At 37.0% G+C, this 27,512-nt stretch overlaps 1 protein-coding gene across 2 annotated transcripts in view; it reads left to right on the forward strand.

Moving 5' to 3' along the window:
- The window catches only part of LRP2 (LDL receptor related protein 2), a 111,702-nt gene that overhangs the window by 71,652 nt on the left and 12,538 nt on the right, over positions 1 to 27,512 (forward strand). For both annotated transcript variants that reach the window (XM_030952221.1, XM_030952222.1), the window contains 24 exons: positions 217 to 342; positions 1,988 to 2,107; positions 2,924 to 3,055; positions 3,932 to 4,133; positions 4,586 to 4,881; positions 5,382 to 5,898; positions 7,638 to 7,790; positions 8,242 to 8,412; positions 9,676 to 9,899; positions 10,303 to 10,480; positions 11,405 to 11,601; positions 13,171 to 13,416; positions 14,088 to 14,216; positions 14,396 to 14,515; positions 15,066 to 15,182; positions 15,450 to 15,566; positions 16,951 to 17,088; positions 17,826 to 17,948; positions 18,843 to 18,971; positions 21,068 to 21,199; positions 22,547 to 22,678; positions 24,347 to 24,490; positions 25,226 to 25,391; positions 27,030 to 27,158. In XM_030952221.1, coding sequence (XP_030808081.1) covers positions 217 to 342; positions 1,988 to 2,107; positions 2,924 to 3,055; positions 3,932 to 4,133; positions 4,586 to 4,881; positions 5,382 to 5,898; positions 7,638 to 7,790; positions 8,242 to 8,412; positions 9,676 to 9,899; positions 10,303 to 10,480; positions 11,405 to 11,601; positions 13,171 to 13,416; positions 14,088 to 14,216; positions 14,396 to 14,515; positions 15,066 to 15,182; positions 15,450 to 15,566; positions 16,951 to 17,088; positions 17,826 to 17,948; positions 18,843 to 18,971; positions 21,068 to 21,199; positions 22,547 to 22,678; positions 24,347 to 24,490; positions 25,226 to 25,391; positions 27,030 to 27,158 — 4,138 coding nt within the window. The remainder of the gene's footprint in view (positions 1 to 216; positions 343 to 1,987; positions 2,108 to 2,923; positions 3,056 to 3,931; positions 4,134 to 4,585; positions 4,882 to 5,381; positions 5,899 to 7,637; positions 7,791 to 8,241; positions 8,413 to 9,675; positions 9,900 to 10,302; positions 10,481 to 11,404; positions 11,602 to 13,170; positions 13,417 to 14,087; positions 14,217 to 14,395; positions 14,516 to 15,065; positions 15,183 to 15,449; positions 15,567 to 16,950; positions 17,089 to 17,825; positions 17,949 to 18,842; positions 18,972 to 21,067; positions 21,200 to 22,546; positions 22,679 to 24,346; positions 24,491 to 25,225; positions 25,392 to 27,029; positions 27,159 to 27,512) is intronic.

Below are 27,512 nucleotides of genomic sequence, written 5' to 3' on the forward strand. Positions count from 1 at the left end.
TACTATATTTAATAATCAGGAGTGTATATTGGGATCCCATAATGGCATAGTTTAAAATTATACGCCTTATAAAAGTTATCAGTTATGTTTGTTTTCTTTAAGATGTAAACCGTGATTAGTTCAATATTGGCTACTTTTGCAGTTCATGAAAATAACAGCACAGCAGTATTTAAAATAGCTTTAAAGCACTTCTGCTTTTTTCCTCCCTCCTTAAAGCGGAGCGTACATGCCAGTCTGGTTTTACAAAATGTCAAAGCACAAATATTTGCATTCCTCGAACGTACTTGTGTGATGGTGATAATGACTGTGGAGATATGAGTGATGAGAGTCCAACTCACTGTGGTAAGTTAAGAGAGTTAAAGGGCCTTTGTTACTTCTCTGACAGTTCTGTAATTTATTCCACTGCTCTTTTCTTTTAATATAACTCAAACTGTTCTCAAAACATCTACTTTTGTAATACTGAAGTTATATGTACATAATACTATTATCTTATAATTATCTGAACAATGCTTTTATCTAATAAAAAAGATTAAACATTTTTTCAGAGTTTTAATATAGCATTTGAGGATTGTTCCTTTTGCTTATTTTGGTCTGTATTTTTATTATCTTACAAGGTGTTTGGCACTTAAGTATTATAGAGAGCTGTCTTTTTCAATAACTTTAACATTAGAATATTCTTCCTTCTAACCAAATTAATTTGTCTATGGTCCCAAATTTCTTTTAGCTCTTTCATGAGGTTATGATTTAGCATATGATTTATTGTATCTTCCAGTTAGGATATGGAAATGCCTAGTTTTCAATCAGCCTTAATTACAAACTAGATTAAATTTGCTAGGACATTTTTATTAGGTAGAAGTTAGGTAGTAGTTTTCCCATATGAAATACTATGGATCAATTTGGAAAACATAATTGATATTTTCAGGTCATGATTTAGTTTTAGTATTGCCTGAGTAGATTGTTTTTGCTTTCACTGTTTTTTCTAAAGGTATGTGCCTTGAACTAACTGCCACAGTTTTTCTAAAATGTGGGTTTAATTTTTGTAGCCAAAATGTGGCACCTTTTGTCTATGGACACCAATGTGTCAAGAATATTTCGCTATAGTGAGCCTTGTTCTACTTGTCAAAGGTGTGCTTTATCCCTTCTACTGTTTATGTCCCTGCTGAATTACATAAATTGAGAAGTGGTGAAGGGCGAGGAAGAGGGAGAGAGGGAATGAGAGATGAAAGAAACACCAAGATGTTAATGAGAAATAGTTAACTGTCTGTTTTCCATCATTAAAGGCACAGGGAAGAACAACTTAAAAGGCCAGACTTAATCCTTCTGGTATTTTGAAACCATCAGAGGGTACAGGAAAGTATTGGTAACTGCTGAAGAAATTGTCAAAACCCTTTATACATGCCAGGGTCAAGGGGCTTGGCTGAAGTGCAGAGAGTACTTGCAGCATGCTGAGCTGGAACTACTCAGTGTTATGGTTTGTTCTTCACTGCCAGTAAGGAAAGATTCCTACCAGCAAGTGAAGAAAAATTGCTAGGAGGAGAATTCTCTACCATGAGATATTACTTCCTTAGTGCACATTTTGATTTCCTGTAGAGCACCAAGTCTGTTATGCCTGGTTTGAGCACTGGAGAAATGAGTACACTGGAATGTGGTCATTTTCCTGTGCACAAATCTCAAGCATAAATGTAGAATATATGTACAGTTGCTGCATGCAATCTTATTTCCAGGGCAAATTCTGTCTGCTTACTAGCTCATACGTATGCCCAGGGAGAAAATCAATCACATTCTTTTACATACCAATATCAAGCTGGTTTGTACAATGAACTCTTTCCATAGAGGCTGGGAAAAGACATCCTTCCTAGCAAAATTTTTTCTCTTTCTGTTTTGGGGACTGTAATATATTTTGCATAACATGGACTCAAAAGCAACTTAAAACAAGTTGGAAAGGTAGCAGGAAAAAAAGAAGTCATGCATAGGTTTTTTCTTCCAGTGTCTCTGACTTGCACAAATAGTGAGTTTCGTTGTACATCGGGACGTTGTATTCCTGCCCATTGGTATTGTGATCAAGGAATAGATTGTGCTGATGGCTCTGATGAGCCTGCCTCTTGTGGTAAGTCTGCACTCAGAAGATACAACATGATGGGTTATGGCAAATCAATTCTTTGTCTTGTAGGCAGAAGCTTTAATCCAGACAAGGTGGAAAATAAGTATCTTCTGGGTTTTATTCACTCTTGCTAATCTGAGTCACTGAGTAATTTGAGTTTTAAATCCTTAAAGCTGTGTATGAAATATGAAGGTTTTAGTTGCGACAACTGATTGTTTGTAATACTCTTAATGTATAACCTCCTATCCCTGTAAGACTATGATGGTAGTGAATCAAATGGCAAAAAACAGCAAGTATTTTGGTATTGTTTTGCATGTAGAAGCAGATGTCATACTGTACAGAAAGTGTCCATGCAGTATTACATTTGGGGAAAAAAGGAATGCGGGATGCAGAGGGCAATGGTGTTGACACAGTAAATGGGTATCATAGCATTACAGTAAATAAATCCTGTATGTACAGTGGAAACTGATGGGAATAAGCAGAGGAGTAGGGTAGGAGGTGAAAAAAAAGGACAGTGATATCCAGGGAAGAAGAGAAGGAGCTAACTGAACTCACTGACAATTGATATTATAACATAGTTATTATTCTCATTGTAAAAGTAAGAATAACACAAGGCAAGATTGTTCTTTGGTTTGCTTTGCACATTATTGGACTTGCATCTTTAGCTTAAGAAAATGTTTTGCATCTTATACGTTAACTATTTTACAATTAAGCTTTGATTTTACGTTTCACTGTCCTAAGCTTCTGCCTGAAATAGTCCTCAGTAGATTTCATGGCAGTGCAGGTTAGTTTAACAAGCATAGGATTGTGTTCATTTTTAAGTGCCCCAAATGCAGACTTGTTCAAGTGACCAGTTCAGATGTGATGATGGCAGATGTATCCCAGCAACGTGGATCTGTGATGGTGATAATGATTGCGGGGATATGAGCGATGAGGATCAAAGACATAATTGTGGTAGGTGGTTAATGCAAGTAGATACTGCATTTTGTCCTGCAGATGTTTTTTAGAAAACAACCAACCCCCAAACTCTCACTCACTGCCTATTTTTCTACCCCATAAAGGTGCACATTAAGCATGAGGTACAGTTTTCTATACCTTCCTTTTCATGATATTGAATCAAAATTGAATATTTTACTAGTAAAAAAAAACCAAAAAAACCCATTGTTTTAATTTTGCAGTTATTATTCTTTGAATTGTTGAGTTGAAATGGAGATATAGTTAACCTGGGTTGTGTGTATGATCTGGGCAGCTGGAGCAGCTTCAGTGGAGGTACTCCCTAGTGATCATGCACCACATCTTGTGCATATTAACCACATGTTTGTGGCTTAAAATCTTTAAAAACTGGTGAACAAAATAAGTGTATCTGTTCAGAAGGTGAAGGAAGGGAAGGGGGTTCACCAAGACTGGTCCTGCTTCTTGATTCTTTCAAGAATAGCTGGTTATACTTGTAGTCCTTGCCCTTATTAACTGTAATATTTCTACTTCTGCTTGCTCCCTGGAGCACAGAATACCTTGAACAAAATAGGAAATAGAGGCTGTTCAGCTCCCAGAAAATCTGCTGAAAAAGTTTATTTGAGAATCCAGTAAGAGGCAGATTTCTGCACATGTCAGGATTGCCTAAGGAATGCTTTAGCTCCCACTCAGCCTCTACGAAAGGCAATGTGCAGTTTTGTCAGTGAGAAGATACAGTGATATCTGTCTCTGCATGTGCAGCAGGACATGGCTCTGTTGTGGATTATGAGTGGATATCCAAGCTGCTTGTGTGGCTGGGGGAGGAGGGTGTCACACACACAGAGTATAACTTGGTTAGTGGATGTGCTTTTCCTTCAGCAAACCGCAACTGCACAGCAGCAGAGTTCACTTGTGCCAACAATCGACCCCCGCTCAGGAGATGCATTCCTCGGGCATGGGTCTGTGATGGTGATGCTGACTGCAGTGATGCTCTTGATGAACACCAGAACTGCACACGAAGATCTTGCACAGAAAATGAGTTTACCTGTAGTAATGGCTTGTGCATCCGTAACACATACAGGTTTGTGACTTCCCAGCAGCTGTAGAGATTCTCAAAATTGCTAATTGTGAAGGAGCTAATTCAACCTTTTTTTCACACCATTTAGTTGTAATTAGAATTATATGTTGTAATGAAACTGTTTATCTGCTCTGCATTTGTGCATTAGCTTTGACTTGAAAATGCTGTAGAATTTTCTGTTAATATTCCTATTGCTCACCATTAGCATTTAATCCTTCTTATTGTCACTAGTAACCGCTCCTGGGGTGATTCTGTCTAGCTTGTAATGCACACAGGGAATATTAGCAGGACTCACAAGATCAGACTATACAGTATCACCCCAGTTTCTGAAAGTCTTTTCTATGGGAGCTAAAAATATCAACCTTCTTTGGAAATTGGGAGAGTGTATATATTCATCTGCCCTGAAGACAGTGATTGCCTTCTTATATTTGAAGACAGTGTTCATTCTTCTTCAGGTGTGATAGGCGGAATGACTGTGGTGACAGCAGTGATGAAAGAGGATGCATCTATGAACCGTGTCAACAGCACCAGTTTACTTGTCAGAATGGGCGCTGCATTTCCAAAGCCTACGTCTGTGATGGGGATAATGACTGTGGTGATGAGTCTGATGAGCTGGAACATCTCTGTAGTACGCCAGAAGCGACTTGCTCTCCCCATCATTTTAAATGTGACAATGGAAACTGCATTGAGCTGGTTAAAGTCTGCAATCGGTTGGATGATTGCTTAGATAACAGTGATGAAAAAGGATGTGGTATGTATATGTTTATTTGTACTGTCTCATGTAAAAATCTTAGGCACCTTTGATAAAATACACTCTTAAGACAATTCCTTAATTCCAATCATATCTATTCCATGGCTGTTCCTCAAAAATTAAAATTATAAGAAATGTAACTTTTAAATGTTTTTGCTTTAGTTAAGTCATACTTATCATGTGCTGCTTTAACTGACTGTGTTGATGAGCTCATGATACAAACAAAATGTATTTCATACATTGTTACGCATTGCCCTTGCATTTCCAAAATATGCCATAGCCCATACTTTGCACTCGATGTTTTGTGACAGACTTCTGAGGTGGTAGAATAATTTTATATTAGATTGTGTTTTTTACTTTTTTCCTTTATTACAGCAGCCCACATCCACATTCAGCATTTTCAGGTGGTAGCAAGGAGAGAGAGACAGAGTGCATTGGAAAGTGACTGCACTATTACTCCGCTAGCTGGCTCCTTGAATAGAACTCCTTTCCTTTCCCAGGTGTAAATGAATGCAGTGACCCTTCAATCAGTGGATGTGATCATGACTGTACAGACACACAGACAAGTTTCTACTGTACTTGTCATCCTGGATACAAACTTATGTCTGATAAACGGACTTGTGATGATATTGATGAGTGCAATGAAACTCCATCAGTATGTAGCCAGATTTGTGAGAACACAGCTGGCTCCTACATCTGTAAGTGTGCCCCAGGCTATATCCGGGAGCCTGATGGAAAAAGTTGCCGGCAAAATAGTAATATCTCCCCATACCTTATTTTTAGCAACCGTTACTATCTGAGAAATCTCACAGCAGATGGCCAGTCTTACTCTCTCATTTTGCAAGGACTGAGAAATGTGGTGGCACTGGACTTTGACAGGGTGGAAAAGAGGTTATACTGGATTGATGTGGGGAGGAATGTCATTGAACGAATGTTCCTAAATGGGACAAATAAGGAGACAGTGATAAGTGATGATGTGCCCAACGGGGAAGGTATCGCTGTTGACTGGGTTGGCAGGTAAGAAAACACATTTTTTGTCTTTCTTAGCTACTGAAGAAATGATGTGTGAAGAAGTTTATCTTAGGGCTTTTTCCTCACTCCATATGAAATTCCTGATGAGTAGTGAAATAGTTTGGGTTGTGGATGCAGTATTACACAACTGCTCTGAAATTGTTTATTAGCATCTAATACTTAAATTACTCTGATATGTAGTATACTGAGGTTCTGTCAGACTTGCTCTCCCATTGATCATTTGCTAGCAGTTGTTGGGATTGGCATGCAGGTTTCACTCAGCATAAACAAAATATTGTAACAGGTAACTAGATCCCAGTGAAGTAAGTAACAGTAAGCCTTAATGAAATTTAGCTCCTCTACCAGTGTGAAGAGCATGTGTGTTTGGCTCTTAAAAAATGTACCTTTAACTGACACACTCAAACAATGTGACCCACATAATTTTCTGTCAGGAGGTCGGCATATGGGTGAGGTAATTGGAAAACACATCTCATTATGGTAAATTTTTAGTTGCCTGCTGTGTTTCAAAAAGTAGTCTGATTTACTGCCCCAGAACCTCTGTCATTATGTGGTGGCCACTCTGACAGTGGTCTTGCTGTGTTTCATCTTGCTTTCCAAGTGCAGTAATATAAGTATGAAAAGTTTAAATAACACGGATCAGACTGTAAACCAATAAGAATTGTTCCAAATGTCACTTTTGGAACTTATATGAGAGTGTTTATATGACTGTGTCTATGTAATAGTTTTTATTTTTAAGCCATTTTGTCTCTAAACTAATAATTAATGTTGTTGCTGGCAGCCACAAATGCTTTATGAATCATGGAGAGATGATGAAGCAAAAGGCAAATTTTAGCTGAACTGGTCCTACAGCTTCATTTCTAATATAGCTTTTGAATTATTTCAGCTACCATTAGTTATGTCTTCAGTCAGTTCTTGTTTAGGTGTTCCAGGCAGGCTGAAGAAGAGTACAATGGTTGAATTTTCCTCCTTGTTTTCTGTGCAGAGAGAGGATGAAAAGTTGCCATGAGATGCAGGTTGGAGAAGACTGTTTTCTCCTCCTCCCTGGTGGGAATGGTGCTACTTAGGGTGGTGTAGGCAGAATTATATCTGTCGGGCTATTTCTGGAATGACACTGTAGATGCTGGAGCTGGCCAGCTCTGCAGAGAATTTCAAAGCATTTTGCAGTAGTTCTAATTGAATTTAATGCTTTGCTTTGATGCTTTAAAAAAAATCATCACTTCTGCTTGTATGATTTCTTGGCTTACAGCTGTGTGTAATTCCCAGGCAAAGTAATAGAAGTGTTAGAAAATTCAAGGTGAAGTTTAAATTAGGGTGTGAAACTACTTGGGACTTTTCTAGCTTTTTGATGATAGCAGAGGTGGCAGCATGGAACAGTTGCCTTACAGTCCTGGTCACAGTCCATTGCACTGCATGTTTGTTTTCCTGCTCCTGGCCGTTGTTGGTAGGAAAGAAAGGGAAGAGTGGTACAGGAATTTGTAGGCAAATGGCATATTATTACTCAACTGGGCACCTGCAAGTTTGAATTTGGCACCACTGCTTGTGGTTACAAGGAAAACAGAAGTGAAAAGGGCAGCCTGGAGCGTGGTGTAGAGGAGATGTCAATGAAGTATATGTTCCTTTGCAGTGGATACATTGCTTCTAGGAGAAAAAAAAATTAAAGATACTGTGAAGCAAAATAAGGGGGGGGAAATAATATTTAATAAATTAACTCTCAAATATTTCAGAAAATTGTACTGGGTGGATGCCTACCGAGATTGTCTCTATGTCTCTGAACTTGATGGAAGATTCCGGAAAAAACTGCTGGATCGGTGTGTGGATGCCAACAATACTTTCTGCTTTCAGTATCCCAGAGCAGTTGTTGTTCATCCAAAATATGGGTATGACCTTCCAAGAGTCCTTTTCCTTTATTTTGCAAATAATCTTGCACTATTCTGAAACTCTGAAGTAAATTTGGGCGGTTTACATTTAGATTTCTGTGGTGTTAGTACTTATTTGCAGCCTAGGAGAAATAATAGCTTGCCTGTTGTGGATATATATGCATCGCTGTCAGCTACCATTGAAAGTGGAATTTGCTTCCATATGGACTAGAAAGCTCTGATTGCAAGGCTAAAAAGGTTGATAGAAGTGTGTATGGTTTGGTAGGTGTTGGGGCTGACTGAACTCAGTTGTGATTGCACAATTGTCTGCTGTAGCAGTTAAACTAAGAAATATACTAGCTTTCTTCTTCCTCAATCTCTGCTTTAGTTCTGTGGCAGGAAATACTATATTTGAGGCATGGCTTCTAGTATTTACTTCAAAAATCCTAACTCTAGGTATTCATTTGAACAGACAGATTTACTGGACAGACTGGGCAGATCGAGCCTATATTGGACGAGCTGGCATGGATGGCAAGGAGAAGACTGTAATCATCTCTACAAAGTTAGAGTGGCCCAATGGACTTACCATAGATTACACCAATGACAAGCTCTACTGGACAGATGCCCATCTAAATTATATTGAGTATGTACACAGGAAATACTAAAACAACTGAATGATCACTCATGTCAGATTGTGGTGGGAGAATTTATAGGTGCTGTGAAAAGAATACATACTTCTGCCCACTGACTTTATAGAAAATTGGAGTCAAAATGTCTGGAGTAGTAGATGATATGGATCATTAGATGACACAGTAACCGAGTTGCTGCATTCAATGAAAATTGTCAAAAAATTAAAAGATGCAACTTCTCTGTGTCTAGTTATGCAACCTGAACCAAAGCAAAATTGACTATAAATTCTCTATTTTTTGATTCTCTTGTTTTTGGTTACAGATGAGAATTGAGCTGTAACTAAACTAGTTATGTGCTAATAAGTTGTATACAAACCTTTAGAAGATGTCTGAATGCCCATAAGTTTGATATGAAATTTCCTGTTGGCAAGTGGGATTCTTTTGTCAATGAAGAAGAATCTATACATTTGTTCTAGTACTGGAAAATTCCCACCTAAATAGCAGTAAAAATAAGTAATTGTTATCTGACCAATTAAATTTTGAAACTCATTATACTGAAATATTTTGAAACCAATAACTCATAATTATGTTAGTGTTCATATTTGTATTCATATTTACCTGGACATTTAGATTTATGTTTGTATTTACTTCGATTCTTCTCTATTAATTCTTCTGGTTGCCTTTTCTATGATAAAGTATTAGAGATGTCTATTTAAAAATGTGAGTTAATTATACGTATGTTTCTCTTTCTCTCCTCTCTTGTATTTCATAATTTCCCCATATATGGGGAAGATATAGAAAAATGTGAAATCTTGTCAAAGATAGCTCAGCAAAGGAAGCCCTAAATCAGAAAGACTTGTAAAATTTAGGAATATAGGAAGCCTATTATTGCTTTCAGCGTTTCATTATTAGCAGTCTGAATCATCTAGGCAAGCTAGTCTCTTTTGTGACAAAAATAACTCGCTGTTAAGGCAATAAATGTGCAAAATTTCATTGTTCTAGCTAATGTGCTTCTGGAGGACTATACATTTCAGTGGATGTTACTCTATTCCATTTATTTCCCTGAAATAGCCTGTTTTACTTTCCTCCATATACTCAAATGAATTTGGTAAGGATGGTGATCTGTCTTCAAGGTGTAAAAAAGCTGCAATTCTACATTTCATGTTTCTGCTCACCAATAATGAAGGACCATAAGCATACATAATATGTGAAGAGAAAAGATGGAAAGAAGTTTTAGCATTTATCTGAATGTTTTGCACAAATTTTTCTTTGTGGAGGTACTCTGACCTGGATGGACATCATCGTCACACGGTATACGATGGGACTCTACCTCATCCATTTGCGATAACAATTTTTGAAGACACAATATATTGGACTGACTGGAACACAAGGACAGTTGAAAAAGGAAATAAATATGATGGATCAGAAAGGACTGTTCTTGTGAATACCACACACAGACCATTTGACATCCATGTTTACCATCCATACAGACAACCATTTGGTGAGAAAACAGAATTAGATTTGCATTTAGAGGGTCAGCTGTTATTTGGGGACTAGTTGTAAAGGACCCTGAGTGCACTCAGCTTTTGCCTTTGCTGAGGGAAATAAAAGGCACAGAGTAAATGTAGGCATCTAGTTTACATTTATAAATTGCCCTTTCTTTGAAAAGCAATAACTGGATAATTTTAAATTTGTTTCTAAAACATCATTGCTTGATAGCATAGATTTTGTATACATGAAATGACATGTATTTCTCTCATGAAATGCCTACTTATCTAGGTTTTAGTTTTCAGCCTCTTACATTTAAGATTTCAAAACAGTATTAAAGGAATCTATCATAGATTGAAACCTTTGTGTTTTGGAATTTACGAAGCATGGTAATATTTATTCTTCTATTTTACCAGTTAATAATCCTTGTGGCACCAATAATGGTGGCTGTTCCCATCTTTGCCTAATAAAAGCTGGTGGTCAGGGGTTTTCCTGTGAATGTCCTGATAACTTCATGGTCATACAGTTTGGCAACACAGCCCACTGCCTTCCAATGTGCTCTAGCACCCAGTTTCTCTGTGCAGACACTGAGAGGTAAGTCCATGGCTCACCATCACTTTTTCCATTTGCTCTTAAAGATATATTTTACAGTTTAGTCTATTCAAAAGGGCAGGAAATTAGAGCTTCCTTCTGTTTTCATTATGAATTTGTGACATGGTTGCAGAGAGAAAACTAGGAAAAGACAGGAAGACAGGCTTTCATTTTGGAAAAGTACTTCTAGGCTGGTTCCTTAAGTAGTACTTTTTAACTTTTCTTTCTATTATAGGCATTGCTGATGTAGCGAAGTTTGGGTTGTTAGAAGCATGTACCTCCAGAAACCATTTCTTGTTGAATTCTCAAACCTGGAATTTAATATTTTTTTAAACATCTTTTACAATGTATCTGTTTCTGCCAAATATATATATACTGTCTGTCAGTGTCCCAGGAAAGCCATTTAGCTGATGTGAGGGCACATTTCTAACCCCTTTTACTGAGACAGCAGTGGAGGGAGAGAAAGGGCAATATAAGAGCTATTGTACTGATGTATCACCCTGGAGCCTATGAGGCAGGTGTGCTTATTTGGTTGCATTTTGAAGCAGTGTTATAATGATAATCCCTAGTGAAATTTTTTGTGCTAAAATTTGGGTGAATTAGTGAAATATTACTTCATTAAATGATTGATCTAAAAATATCAGAGATGTTTACCACAAATAAGCATAAAAATTATTTCTTTATTATTTTCTGGGAACTTCCTTCTAGAGGTCTACCAATATCATCTGTTTATCATCTGTTTCTGGTGACAATATTCTGACATTTTATTAGCATTTGACATATGAAATAGAAGACATAAAATTCAAGATGTTTTGGATGTTTCAATAAATATTACTAAGACAAGACTGTCTTTTGTCCTGTAAAAGGATGGTTGTACATCTGTAAAGCCATATCCTCAACAAAGAACACGCTGTTTTCTCTTTGTAGGTGTATTCCCATCTGGTGGAAATGTGACAGGCAGAGGGACTGTCGAGATGGCTCAGATGAGCCCCCAACTTGTCCGCACCGGTACTGTCCTGTGGGGCAGTTCCAGTGCAATGATGGGAACTGCACAAGTTCACATTTCTTGTGCAATGCCCAGCCGGATTGCCATGACAGATCAGACGAAGATCCTGTACTTTGTGGTATGTTCCAGTACATAAATTAAGCTGTTTTACCAGTATAAAACACGTAATCGACATATAAATTTCATAATCACTATCCCTTTTTCAAAGATAAAAAGGTGAGATAGACAGATGCAGTCTTCTGTAGTCTTGCACTTGCTGGAGCAATTTACCTCTGTGTAAGCAGGGTAAAGGAGAGCAAAAATGTACTATATCAAAACATAACAGTTTCTATACCTCCAGGACAGATTTGCACTGAGGTAAATTACCATCGAGTTATAAAATCTTAGAAACAGGTCTAACTTTGTTTTGCTCTGAGTAAAGCTGTGGTGATTATGAAGAGTCTAGGGCTTCCTAATGCCCAGGTCAGTCCAATTTTTCCTCTATTCTACTTTGTGTGATGGGACAAAGTTATTACATCCTCTGCATTGCACAAAATCCAGTTCATGTGGGAAGATTTGTTTTGGAGAGCAGTTTGTGATAGCAGTCTTATAGAAATGTAGCATAATTATGCTTGTGGAATAATGTTATCTCCTTAAAAACCTATGCTATTCCACATGCTTATGTCTAATTTAAAAAGCCTATCCTTCCTTCTCTCTTTGTAAATAATGTAGTTCTGGCAGCTGCAAGCAAGTAATATAAAGCAAAGGGGAAAGCAGCGTGGTTGTATAACTGATTGTGTCATTGCCTTCTATTCCAACATGGTTCTAACAATGACAGAATTAAATGAAGTGTCAATTTTAACTGAGTTTCAAGTAGCTAAGATTTTAAGTGTGCCACAGGGGAATTTAAAAGTAGAAGTATGGCAGCTGTGTAATGCTGGGTACAACGTAATATACTGGTTACAATAAAAATCAGTTTAGGCCTATGTAATTCCTTTTACTTGTTATCTCGTGCATGGTAACAGAATCCTTTGGTCTAGAATGTTAATGGAAATTACAATACACTGTTTTCTCTGGAACAGTTTGGCAGTGTATGTAAAAGAAAGTAGTAGAGTGGAGTATGGCAGGAAATTCTGGAGGTAGAGATAAGTTTTGACTTCTGTTTTCAGAGCTACCCCAGTTTGCCAGCACTACTGATACCACCTTTCAGTGCTTTGCCCTTTGGGAATAGAGGCTATGTTTTTCTAGGTTGTGCAGGTGATATTAGCATAGTATTCTCCTATGTTTTCTGTCATGTTCATTCGTAGAGAAACAGGCTCATCAGGCAATACACACCTAAGCTGATGGCATGGCCAGAGCCAAAATGCCACTTAAGCTCCTCTGTGAAGTGAGTGGGAGACCCTGCCTCAATCATGTTGAATGCTGAGTTTACTTCCCTCTGCTTTAGCAGAAGGTAGTATATGTCTTGCTCCTAGAAAACTGTAGAGCCTTAGTGAGCTTGTCTGAAGATACCTGGGGGAAATGTGACATGTCATGTTAGAAATATGTACCTTAACTGCTTTAACTGGGCAAGTAAATGTGACATTCTAAATTTCTTTCTGGCTTTGTTTTTAACTGTTGATTTAAACGTAAGGGCTCAATTGATATAACAGCAGCAGATGATTTCTGTAAGTTTCAGTATCCTAACAGCTGATCTGTATTCTTTCAGCTAATCACCAGTGTGAAACTCATCAGTGGCAGTGTGCCAACAAACGATGTATCCCAGAAGCCTGGCAGTGTGATAGAGAGGATGACTGTGGTGACAACTCGGATGAAGACAGTGCTCACTGTGCCAGTAGAACCTGTCCCCCAGGCCAATTTAAATGTGACAATGGCCGCTGTATCCCACAGTCCTGGAAGTGTGATGTGGATGATGATTGTGGTGACAACTCTGATGAGCCATTCCACGAATGCAGTAAGCACACAGCTGTAGTAAAATGCCTACATTAAAGTGCACTAAAAGCAGAGTTAACCACATAATTTAATTTTCCTGAGATTGAAAGTTTATTGGAAAGGTGTATTTTCTGCAAGCTAATTGCATTTGTGTAGTAAAGAGTGTTAGAAAACGTAGAGACTATGTGATAATTTACTGTTTGCATATTCTTGAAGGAGAGAAAGCCTATTTATCGTGGCCAGATTATCAGAAACTGGAAGCATCTCACTCTGACTTTCTTAATGCTTGGGTTTTTCTATATGCTCTAGCACATCTCTCTGAACTAATGGGCGTCTTCAAGAACTTATGACCAGTTTTTTGCCATCTGAGGACAAGCTGCCTCCTCTGGCTTCCACATTTGGGGCTATTGCCAGTGTCACCAGGTCTGAATAGTTTAGGGAAAAACACAATGAGTGTGACTTGATCCTGTGATGGGTTTGTAGCATATGCAGAACACAAGCAGCATAGATTGGCAAAGATAGTAAAATCAGATTCATTTAATGCTTTCTCTTTTACAACACTAAAATTATCAGATAGCTCTTTTTCATCAAAATAATTGACTGTAAATCATAAAAGGTTAGGAGAGGCAGAGAAGCAAGGAGGATGGTTAATGGCTAAGTAACACAATTAATTTTGACAACTGCCTCTTTCAGTGGGACCTGCTTATCGATGTGACAATCACACACAATTCAGCTGTAGAACCAACTACCGTTGTGTACCATTGTGGGCAGTGTGCAATGGGAATGATGACTGTAGAGACAACAGTGATGAACAAGGCTGTGGTGAGTTTGGAGGAGGTCATTTCAACATAACTTTGTGCCTAGAATATTGCTCCAATTTGCAAACACCCAGATTTTCTGAAAGCCCTCAGTAATAATGTACCTGGGCGAAGATTGTTGCTTTGCAAAGACAAAATGCTAATTTTGTGTGCTGTTTTGTTGTCAAACTGTCTACACTTCAGAGGAGATGACTTGCAGTCCTTCTGGAGATTTCCGTTGTGACAATCATCGATGTATCCCGCTGCGCTGGAAGTGTGATGGAGATGATGACTGTGGAGATAACTCTGATGAGCATAACTGCAGTGAGTTCTTGTTTTCTGCATAATTATACAGTTCCACTTTTGACTTAAATATCCTTCTATTTTTTTATGAGAACAAGGCAGGTCTCAAATGCAACCCTTCTTTGTTTTATATGGTGGTGTCTCTTTTATTTGCTGAAATGCCACACTGATATAAAGGATGCATAAAACCACTAATCCATCCAGTCATCACAATAACACAAATTCCTGTTTTCCACTGAGAAGTGACGTTTGAATTTTATCCTGTGCACAAATGTATAGTTTCTTAAACAATAATAATGGATCTTTTTTCTCTAATTTGAATTAAAAGTTTCTGTATAATTCTGTTTTGAAACAAAGTCTGCAGTGATTTTCCTTTTTTCTGTGTCAAGAGGGACATGGAATATCTACCATATGTAAAGAGTACTTGGGGGTAATGGTGTTTTAACATAATTTAATTTTTAAGATTTTACCTCTGCCCGCATTACTTTTGTCTGGTTCAATGAGATAGGTGTGGATGTTTAACTCTACATCTGGTAAACTTTTCCTATTTGTACATTGATTTTAAATGAAGGTCCTCGTGAGTGCACGGAAAGTGAATACCGTTGTGACAACCTGCACTGCATTCCTTCCCGGTGGATCTGCGACCATGATGACGACTGTGAGGACAATTCAGATGAACGTGACTGTGGTGTGTATTATCTGAATGCTACCTCTTACATGTTCATGCTCTTGTTTCTAATGTGATGAATTATTCTGCAAAATGATCTTTTATGGGAAGCATCTTTAAAGAAGTAAAGTTCACCCTGTCATGTTAGTCACTCCACCAAAAATAGAGAATACCACAGTTTTAGTAGTCTGAGATTTTCCAGCATTTTTAGAAGATTGTTTTCAAAATATAAAAAGATTTTCTGTCTTTGAACAAGATTTTTCAACAGTCACTTCTTCATCTTTTCAGAGCTGAGAACCTGCCACCCAGGTTATTTCCAGTGTGATAGTGGACACTGTGTTGCAGAGCGCTTCAGATGTGATGGAAATGCAGACTGCCTTGATTTCTCTGATGAAGCAACTTGTCGTGAGTTATAAGCTTTGCAGTTGGTGCTCATTGTGCTCACTTCCAGGAATATTTGCACTTTTCCCTATTTTTAAGAGATGACTCCTTAGAGATATAGAATTCTACAATACTCAGTGATTTTAGTAAAAATTCAGGATAAGCATAATATTTTGAATCAGCATTTTAACATAATAATGGGTTGCCGTCTCTTACACTAATTGTAACCACATTCTTAATGGTAGGAAATGAATGAGTTTACCAAGTCCAGGAGAAGATACACATGTGATCGAATTAAAATTTTTCACTATCCCGTGAGCACTGCAAGAACCAAACTGTTTCAGTTGTACCAAATTCTAACAATGAGATTGTTTTCTATAGTACTCAAAGTAGGGTAAAGTGTCCTAAAATGTCAGTGAACCCAAGGAAATAATACACTTTTCCATTTCTGTTTTCCTTTGGGATATTGATCTACTGTGAAAAAAAAGTCTGTAGCTTGCTTGGATCTACAGCTGCAGCTGTTTACCCAGAAAGTATTGTTCCCAGTTGGAATGAAAATATTCCCTCTGTGCTCTGTCTGCATTGACTGACATTGGCTTTTTGGGTGATACTGATGTGCTGGTTCTGACTTACGTGTTCCCATGATCTTAGGCTTCAGTACTTGGGAGAATTCCTTTCTCTTCATGTTGGTATCAGGGCAGTTCTGTACATCTTTCCATGTACTTAATTTTAACACCTGTGCTTTAAGAAAGGGCATCTGTGCAGTACTATCTTTATATTTCTGATGGTTACCACATCCTGTGACATACATCACAGCAGTTGTCTTTCAGAACCTGAGTTATAAAACATTTGACTGTTCTTAAATGGAGGATAAAATGTATGAGAAGGTATTGAAAGGGCAAGGGTATGGTTTATTTATATAGGATGATAGAATAATATTTTTGGTTTTTCTTTGGTTTAGTTAAGTTCCTTTCACAGTTTTTACAGAATATGAGTGGGAGCTTTTTGCTGTATCAACATGACTCCTTTTGAAATTGCATATCTTACATGCTTCTTCAATTATTCCCGTTTGGTGCAAGTGAGGTTAATTATCTTTTTTATTGAACTAGATTTGTCAATAACAAATTAAAGTAGCATTTGTTAAATTAATTTGTTTATTTTCAAAAGCTTGTCTAACATAACTTGTTTCACTCTTCATTTAAACCTGAATTCATTACTTGTAGCTGTGAAGAACTCTTCAGTCGTTGCAGCCTGTTGTTGCTGTACATTTTTGAAGCACTTCATATAGTATCTCCTATTATGGACTTAAGTGTTTTTAAAAGCAATATGGGGTTGGATTGACTATTTTTCATAAAAACATAACATTTTTATTGTAAATGAAAATGTAATAATTTTCTTTTTTTTTCAGCAACAAGGTATCCTAATGGTACATACTGTCCACCCATGCTGTTTGAATGCAAAAACCATGTCTGTATTCAGCCATACTGGAAATGTGATGGGGATAATGATTGTGGAGATGACTCTGATGAAGAACTCCATCTTTGCTGTAAGAGAGAGAAATGATATTAAAATGAACAATATGCTTAATCTCTAAATATAATAGATCAATTAGAAAATAAATTGTAATTATTTGGGATGAGTGCTAAGAATTTTGCTTTACATGCAAGTTCACTTCATTCTGCGGCAGTATTTCTCACTGCTTTGCAGATGTTTGTATACGTGGTTATGAAAGTAGGGGGAAGCGTATCAGAGATAAGCTTCACTATTCACGTTTCACTATTTCACATTTTTCAAGTTGGTTATCAAAAATAAGAACGTCAGTTTGAAATAAAATATTAATTCAGATAATGCATATTGTCACAAGTGCTGAACTTTCAAAGCTATTAGTGTTGCCAGGACATCTTTGTAAATATGGCTAAGAAGTCCTGACTTGAGGTCTAATAATTAGGTGTTGGAGGTGCTACTTAAACTGGTTTTGTTAGTAATGCACTTAAATAACATGTTGGATTTGCAGTCAATTTTCTTCATAAACAAACCTAAAAACCTCAGTGTTATATGTAGTTAGAGAATTTGTCTTTGGCCAAATGTGTTCTGATAAAAAAAGTCTAACGTCCTAACATACAATCACCAAAATATGCAGAAAATGTTTTTTTGTCTGAATGCCTCCTCACCTTTTGAAATATACAAAACATATAAATGTTCCAAGAGAAAAGTGATATGAATAATTTGTGACCCAGTGGCCTGAAGTATCAAAATGTGACTGATTGACCTCTGTGCTTTTAGTGGATATTGCTTGTGAATCTCCATTCCGTTTCCGGTGCGACAACAATCGCTGTATATACAGTCATGAGCTGTGCAACCAGGAGGACGACTGCAGAGATGGAAGTGACGAGAAAGAGGAACACTGTATGTTTACAAAAACTGAGCATCAAATTCAGTAATTTTGATGTGCTTAATATTTAATAATACCAAAGGGATGTCAAAGTTAAGCTTAGATAATGAAAACAAGAGCTCACTATGAAATCATTTTAGCTATGGTTATTTGGTACTATGTCTTTATAGCTCTCTGTACAAGTAGCAAAAATGGGCAAACATTTGTATGAAAAGTAAAGAGCATGATTTTCAAACAATACTAGATTTTATTATAAGCACCAGCTACATATTTGCTCATCTTATTATGAGCTCTACCTAAAAGGAGAAAGAGGAAAGAGTTTGGCTGTATGGTAAAATTGGGATGAGATGGCTAGCTGGGACTTTTAAAATAAACAAATGGTAGTACTTCCTGAAGTTGTGGCTCTGTTAATATTCAGTAGGTTTTTGCCCTCAGAAATCTTATGTAGTTCTCGCTGACTGTGCTGTACATTTTCAAGTGTAATAATATTTTTAGTTGCTTAATGATATTATTTGCTGGCTTTATTGTACAATATTCTAAATGTTAATAGTTTACTAATATCTCTATAATTTCTTGAAGTCTGCAGTAGGTGTATGAAGTATATCATTAAAGGATATTAATAAGTTTGCACTATTAAAAGGAAAGTTTAGTCAACTGTTAACACAAAGAATTTTCCTTCTGTCTTTTTTATAAAACAGCAGGACTTCTTTCAATTCATGGAGATATGACTAGAAATCAGGATGTTACATCTTGGTTATGGTTTTAACTTTATACAGACCTCCAAAGTAGCCTTGCCACTGTTTTACCAGATGGCATCATCTTCCTCATTAGCAATGGGCAATAGGGCTGTCTGTTGGTACTTCATAGTTTAAACTGTGACAGAGGAATGTTTCTTTTCTTGATTGTAGGTAGAGAGCCAACCCCAAGACCTTGTAAAGCTGAAGAATTCAAGTGCAGTAATGGAAATTGCATTCCCCTACATTATGTCTGCGACAATTACGATGACTGTGGAGACCATTTTGATGAAATAGGCTGCAGTAAGTAATAATATCAATAAAATACAAAATTACAATGCTGTTGAAATAGATATTTCTGAAACTGAAAGCAATGAATGTTTTTTCTTGAATACCATACTAAGAAGTATTGTTTTTTAAGTAGCCTATGTGAATTTCCTTATTGTTTTTTAATAAGCCTGTTCTAGGATTATTCAGTTAGCGAGGACAATATTTACTGTTTTCATTCTTTCATTATTTTAATTTATTTTGTTTTAATTCTGTTCTGTTTTCATTTTTTTGTATGTGTCTTCCAAAAACATATAGATGTGCTACTTAGAGACATGGCTTAGTGGGTCTTGGCAGTGTTTGGTTTATAATACAACCTGATGATCTTAAAGATCTTTTCCAGCTTGAATAATTTCATCGTTCCATGAAATTCAGTGCTCTGAATACAGTCTTTTTTAGGCTTAGAGTATTTATGCATCCAAAAAAAAAAAAAGATTTGATATTGGTTTTGATCTTGTTGTGTTACAGAGGCAAGAACATCCACTATTTTGACCATAATTGCAATAGACCAACCTATGGAGTTATTAGTAGGCAGACTCTGAACTGATACATGTTGCTCTAGCCCCGTTAAAAATAAAAGTATATTGAGATGCTTCTATTTTCCTTTTTACAGACATGACCACAGAATGCTTTAAGGACCGCTAGTCCTTTGCCTGTTGGCCCTCTCAGATCCTCTGTATAGCTTTTATGCACTATTTATTATATATTTACTAATATCCATTTAAATGTAAAAGCTCTGACTTGAACTTTGACATGAGAGGTATTCCATAAAATAACCAAAACTTTTCCTGAGATATTCCTCAGAAAAAACCAAAACAAAATCCTAACATTTTATGTCAATATATAGACAGCTGCAGAGTGGTAATATGAGCATACACTTGTAATTTCAATTTGTCAGGCTGTGATGGCATCAAGTGAATGTGTGCAAATGCTACACGGGTGATTTGCAATCCAGTAGACTTCCAAAACACAAATCACTTGGAAGCCTATAGTGTAGTCCATTTTGAAGCAGCTAATTTCTCTGTTTCAATTACCATCCCCATGGTCTCTTGATGAAAATATAGAAGTATAAAAAGGCAATGAAGCAGTGTGAAACAGACACCACCTGATGTCTGCGTTTAGCTCTTTGGGGATAAATGTGAATACAGATCAGATGGGGACATTTGGAGCCTTTCAAATACCTGCTATAATGAAAGTGGAATACTTGTGTGTGTATGTGTACAACGAATTTATGCTTCTACATGTATATGAAATTAGTTGTTTAAACTTAGTTTAATCAGCGCTGGAGTGTTTATGTAAAAAGAACATAATCAGCTTAATGTAAAGTTTTTGCTATACATCTGTATCTTTTTCTTATGATCTTCCAATAAGCATACTATTTATCTTTTCTGCTTATATAACAGATTTGCATTTGTACTCAAGTATTTTATGCATATATAGAGTATATATAAACCAATAGATCTCTATATGTACTTTAACATGTGTATAATTTTCATTATCTGTTACAGACTGACTATTATCCCTGACTTGGCTTTTCCATTATAGGAATGTTTTAAAGGGCAGTGCATTCTGTGCAATGACCTGTATTGTCTGCAGTAGGCTTTAGATTAGGTTTGGCATGAACTACATGCCATCTTCTCTCTAGTTTCCAGATGTTAATAATGTGGGGCCTGTGTTATACTTGATATCAGTTGAGAGTATTTCTTGTTCAGCTGATAAGAAAGCACTGGATAAGAATGAGCCCTGTTGGCAAAGTTAGGCATTAGATTCAAATCTCTTAAATTCTGCAGTTGCTGCAGATTGGTGGTAAGTTAGAATGTAATTTCTGTTAAGGAAGGTGTGCTTTAATGATTATGGATATTTTCTTGACCCTCTTCACTCGTTGACAGCTCTCTTAACCAGTGGTTACTGTTGTCTTCAATTTTAATTAGAAAAAAAAAGGAAATGAAACTAACTTAATCTATCTGAAAATTATTTTTAATTGTAATAATGATCAAAATTATTATGCATTCCCCTTATAATTTCATTTTTTGGTTATAATTGTATAATTTTCTTCATTTTTTTTCTTTCAGATCCTGGTACAGAGCGAACTTGTTCCGAAAATATCTGTGAACATAACTGTACCAATCTGAATGAAGGAGGCTTTATCTGTTCCTGTAGGCCAGGGTACAAGGCCAGTGAAAATAATCGCAACTCCTGTGAAGGTATTTTTAATCTTATAAATGTCTTCTTGCTGATAAGTGTTCACCTGTCACTTCATCATTCTAATGTGACCACTTATTTTCACATTCTAACAGGATTTTTATACATTTATCAGATGCTTCTGAAAAAGTTCTGCCACTGAATCATATTTCCTAACATCTATGCTTCATTCAACAAAAGATTGGCTCCACAGTTAAGACTTCTTTTAAGCTTTTGTTGGCTGTAGATATTTTTTTGTTTTACAGCACATAGGTTTTGTCATATCTTTGCAATCTGGGGATAGAAATGTGATTGTTTATTTTTTTTCCTTATTGAAAACAAACTTACTGCAGGTTATGCTCTCCTTCTGCTCTGTTCTCAAAGAGACGTACAGTAAAAGTGTGTTGTGCCATATTTTTGCCCTGGATTTTATGCAGATAAAATGTGGTGAGGAGTCTACTCAAAGGCCATGGTTTGTGGTCATGTGATATAGTACCTTCCCAGTTGGTGTTTCAGTATGTTTTCATGAGAACCCTTCTGCTTGTTTCTCCCAGCTCCTGTGGACAATTTGTGTGGTTTTATTAAAAATGATCCAAGGCCACCCCTCCCTTTCCTGCCTGCTGATATAGTTTCTGAGGACTATGTGTCTTGTCTTCAGCATTTCAAGAAAGCTTTGCTCTTGCATCTCATTTTAGTCATACCTCATCTTTTGTCTTGCCTTATTGATTTAACACAAAAATACATGATCAAAAATGCATCTCTGAAAATAAACCTGTTAAGCAGGGTTGGAGTAACTATTGGCAGTGTGTAGTTAAGACATGGTAAACAGCAGATGAGTGATGAGGAGTTCTGTTTGGTAATAGATGCTGATTTTAAGGATCACCTATGAGGTCACTGATCTTTTAGAGTATGTGGGGAAGGCACAAACCTTCCATTTCATGGAGTAAAGATGACCAGCATAAAATCATCAAGGTTGGAAGAGGCCTTTAAGAATATCCAATCCAACCATCAACCCAGCACCACCACTGTAACCCCTAAATCACTAAACCATCAGCCAGCACCAGATGAAGATGTATCTGAAACACCTCCAGGGATGGCGACTCCACCTCCCTGGGCAACCTACTCTGATGCTTGACCACCCTTAGAGTGAAAGTTTTTTTCTAATATCTAATCTGAATTTCCCCTGTCTCATCTTAAGGCCATTTCATCACTCCTCTCACTGCAGGCAGCATAAAAGAGTCCAGCCCCCACCTCACTTACCAGCCTCCCTTCAGGGAATTTTATAGAGCAATGAGGTCACCCCTGAGACTCCTAGAGACTAAACAAGAAAGAAATCAAGTTTTAGGAATCTTTTCTCTTCTTGTGTCTAGATATCAATGAGTGTGAGATCTTTGGAACATGCACCCAGGACTGCAAGAATTCCAAAGGAAGCTATGAATGTTTCTGTGCAGATGGCTTCAGGTCTGTGGGTGATCAACAAGGGAAGCAGTGTGCAGCTGATGGTATGTTAACTGATAGCGAGATTGACTGCCACCTGTAAAGAGCAAGTGCTGTATAGCAACTTAATGAATGTAATCCTCTTTTATAATCCTCATTATCCTCTTTTATAAGAAGAGGATAATGAAAGCCAAACCTTATTCTGTAAGATAATACTATCTGTGTATTCCACCTATTCCATAATTAGGAATGAAAGTGCTCATCTCTGCTTCCAATTGTAAACATTAGACATGATACCTTGATTTGTATGCCTGCCTTCATTTCTCCTGAAATTTTCTGCAAACAAAAACCTGTTGTCCTGTGGATATCATCAGAAGGAAATTAATGTTGCCCATTCCTGAAGTTTGGATTTTTTTTCAACAAAATAATGCATCAGAAAAAAGTTGCATTAAACTGGTATAAATCAAAGGCAGTTTGATGACAGGTTGCCATTCATTGTTCTTGGACTGATGCACACGAACAGAAGGACTTTCAGGCCAGTGTTTCAAATCAGTCATTGGCTTTTTATCATACCGCAGTGCAGTGACTACCATGTGTGGCAGTCCTTGAATAGGCAGAGTTGACTCAGAAAATAATAGTAGTATATCAGTAATAATAAAAATAAAGAGGTGAAGAAAAGAGAAAAAAGTGACAATGGAGCAGCATTATCTAAAAACTGAAAGCACTACTGTATCTAGAAAAGTAGTTACACTTTAACAGCTTTAAGAGCTAAGTGATAGACATACGGTGTGCCTAGTCAATTGGTAAAATCTTCAGAACAGAATGCCTGTGACCAAACTTACGCACTACTGGAGGTTTTGAAATCTAAAAATTATTTGTAACATGAAAAATGCTACAAGAAAATGAAGTCTCCAGGTTACCCATCCAGGGGCCTAGTTCAGCAAATATTTAATGCTGAGTGTTAGACTGGAAATGCAAAAGACATTTACACTTCAGTTTCTGCCTGGCTGCCTGTTTGTGCCTGTGTCAGAAATCCAGTTCTTTGACACCCTTCTTCACAGAGTTTGTTCAGGAAGCATCTAGACACACAAAGTATTGAAGGCTAAGTGATCGAAGATAATATAATTATAGCTGGTAACAATGAAATTTGTTGTGTCTAAGTTCTATTTCTGTAGAATAGAACTCTGCCCTGCTTTGTCATACAATCTCACAGCCTTCATAAATGAGGGTGTTATGGGATGTTATCAGGCTAACCCAAAATTAAACTGTGGCCAGAAAAACATTCATCTGAATATGGAGCCATTAGAATTCACAAACTTTAAGGTAGAAGTTGGACATGTCATGGCTTAAGGGACTGGCAATTTATTTGTATTTTCAAAATTACTTGCTGTACTTTGAGGGGGAGAGTGGAACCGCATAGTGTGTAGTGGCATTCTGGTTTTGAGATGTGGTGATATGCCAACAATAGAATTTTTAAGAATTTTTAAGGAATTATGTCTGTGCAAGGTCTATGGTGAAAGGGATAATACTACCCTCAGTGGTAATCATTTCAAATTTTATGAATTTTGGAAAGTTTGGATATCTCTGAAGCTTTAGGAGAGGCCTTAGATTCCCTCTGTTTCTTGTACAGATGCAACTTGTGAAAATCCCATTTAGTTTTAATTAGAAATTACTTTCATCTGTTTTTTGTAAAATGAGAAATACATCAAAATAAATTCATGATTGTTTTGCAGGTAATCCTCCATTGCTACTGCTGCCAGATAATGTGCGCATTCGAAGGTACAACATCTCATCAGAACAGTACTCTGACTATATCGATAACCAGGAGCGCATCCAAGCTCTGGATTATGACTGGGACCCTGAAGGAATAGGCCTGAGTGAGTATGCTAATACTCAATCATGCAGTGGTTGGTTTAAAAAGATGCATTTCTGCAGCATGGGTGTTTAATTTACACTGGAAAGCAAAATCAGATTAGGTCAACTGGCCAGGTCTCCAGTGAATGTGCCCCTTCCATCTACTCATTCTCCAGCATCACTGGGATTTCTTTTATTGCTTTAATTTAGTTTAGCTGGATTTTGATCTGGTTTTCCTTTCATTTTAGTGTGAGTTTAGCTGTAGAATTGTGGTTCTTTAGGATTATGATGCAATAGAAGATTGTTATTAATCCCTTCCTTTTTCTTTTGCCTCTGCAGTTCCCAAACCTGGCCCAAGTCTTGCAAGAACTTATACTAAGCAGGAATGGCCAATAGATTCCTATATTAACTTATATTTTTACTTATTCCTCAAGTTCCCTTTCTTTGCTATTTCCACAGGGCCCTGGGCTGTACTTGCTCCTTAGGGTTATGAGTCTAAATTACTCTCAAAATCATGTGTAAAGGTTTCAGAGCTAAGATCCTCTGCTCTTGAAAAATGTGATATATATTTCTTGATGATCTAGCTTGAGATGACTTTACGTGTGTATCTTGCATATAATGGATGATTTAAGAATTTACACACTAACACAATCTTACTCATAAATAAATGGGGCTGGTAACTTCACATAAGAGCCTCAGAAAAATTAGAATTTTTGACAAATACATAATTAACTAGACATTTCTCATCTTTTTTTAAGGTATTGTGTACTTCAGCATTCTGGGACAAGGTTCTGAGTTTGGAGCCATCAAACGTGCTTATCTCCCCACGTTTGACAGCAGCAGGAACAATCCAACAAAGGAAGTTGACTTGAATCTCAAATACATAGTTAATCCTGATGGGTTAGCTGTTGACTGGGTTGGAAGGTAAGCACACTGAAAAGCTAGAAAAATGCTGTAGCTTCAATGTGTCAGTTTGTGAATTTGATCAGGCTGTGCAAAATCCACTTTTTTTATTCCTTATGGATTGTCTCTGAATATGTCTAGTCTGAAGGTAGGTCAGAACAATGTAGTAAGCTGTCCTTGCCCAGACAGCAGGTTAATAGGTGTGCATGTGGCTGACTGCATCACATATTCTGTGCAACTGGCAGATCAGTTGTGTGTCAATAAAGTGATAATACACAAGCCTCCATATTAGATGGATTCTTCTTCAATGACTTAGGTATGCTCCAGGGAACAAGCTTTCTTTGCTGATGGCAGGAAAGCTCCCCAGCCCACAATAGAATTTTATCTTTTATCTTTGCTCATTCCTTACCAACCCTGTGCTGTATGAGCAACCCTAAAACAGAAGGAGCTCTGAAGTTTGATGAATAGATGTGTTTTCTCAGAAAACGGTTAAGTTTTTGTAATTGTGTTTCAGAGGTCTTTCTCTGTTTACTGACTGTGGGTTTTTTTAGCCTAAAACATGGTAATTTTTTAAACTTAATCATAGAAATCATGAGATCACTCCATATGTTTATTACCTTGGAGAAGAGCTGGGACAAAGTTGGGCCTGACTCTTGGAAGTTTGATTTATGGTTTACAGTGTCATTTCATCTTGCAATATAAGTGTTAAAGGATGTGGTGGACAGGCATAGCTGTAGCTGATGTGGTATTAATATTGAGAGGAACCTGATGCATCCAGGATATATATCACAAGCATCCTGATGAGGCTTCAGCTTCATATTGCTGAGCAACTTCAGCACTTCAAGCATAGTGCTGCTCTGATTTCAGAACAATGTTTAAAAAACTACGTTCATTATCTGCACATTATATAAAATGCTACGTGTGGTTTAAGGCACTTAGTTTTGCTGCTCATCTGCCAAATAGAAATTACAGTATTTTTTTCACATTCCCAGGTCAGCTAGGAGATAATTTATTCAAGCAGAAGGCACCATATGATTAGTGAGTGCATAATAATGAATCTGTTTATTATCTAAGGTCAAAAAATTATAAAGGCATGATGATATTGATAAACAAAATTCAAGGAAGAGTAGTCTGAGCACCCTGTTTATTAGGACTAAAAGCATTTTCATCTGATAGGGGAACAATTTATTCATTAGTGTCTCTGTCAGAAGACAATAGTCTAGAGAGGAGCTGTGAACTAATAAGCTGGATATCTCCAGAGCTGCTGCATAAATTACAGGGTAAATGAATTTTTACTTGTAATGAACCTCATCATCTCCTGAAAAACAGAGTCTTTAAAGATGCTTATTAGCCACTTCTGTTGCTTAAAAGTAACAATGAAAGTTTTCAGTAGTCCTTCAATGAAGGTTATTTGACAGGAACCAGAGGTAGCTGCAGAAACGTTTTCACAGGAAAAAAACAAGTGAGCCAACAGATCACACACATTTACTAAACTTACCTATATTTAGGGTCTGTATATTCTATACAAGTTCAGTAATCAATACAGGTTCTTTATATTAATTTTCTTCAAGTTTGATAGAGTGTGTCTTAATTTTTTTTATTCCTCTTCCAAGTGTAAACTATTTACTTTTGGAATGTTTTGTGTTTTATGTAATTCAGACATCTTTACTGGACTGATGCAGGGACTAATCGCATAGAGGTGGCAAAATTAGATGGACGGTATAGAAAATGGCTTATCTTTTCTCACCTGGATCAGCCAGCAGCTATTGCTGTCAATCCAAAACATGGGTGAGTATTGCAGGACTTACCAGAATTATTTCCAATGCTATTCAAAACCAAAAAATCACACAGTGGTAAATTTTTCAGGAAAGGTTAAGGGAATGTTTTCTGGAACTTCCTTTTACTAACATGGCAAAGTTTGTGAGCATGGGAAAGCATTTTAGGATTATATTTAACATGGATGCTTGTGTTGGTGACAAGGCCAGATGGTTCAAATAAAAATCACTTTTCTACATCATAATGTGCCCACCAGATTTCTCAGATACTACTGAAACAGGGAAATAGATGGGATTGTCTCTTCACCAGCTCCAAGCAGGACAGTCATAACCTCCTCCACGGGGAAAAGCAATGTAAATGCACTTG

The sequence above is a fragment of the Camarhynchus parvulus genome, chromosome 7 (assembly GCF_901933205.1).
Source record: "Camarhynchus parvulus chromosome 7, STF_HiC, whole genome shotgun sequence".
NCBI classification, from domain to species: Eukaryota; Metazoa; Chordata; class Aves; order Passeriformes; family Thraupidae; genus Camarhynchus; species Camarhynchus parvulus.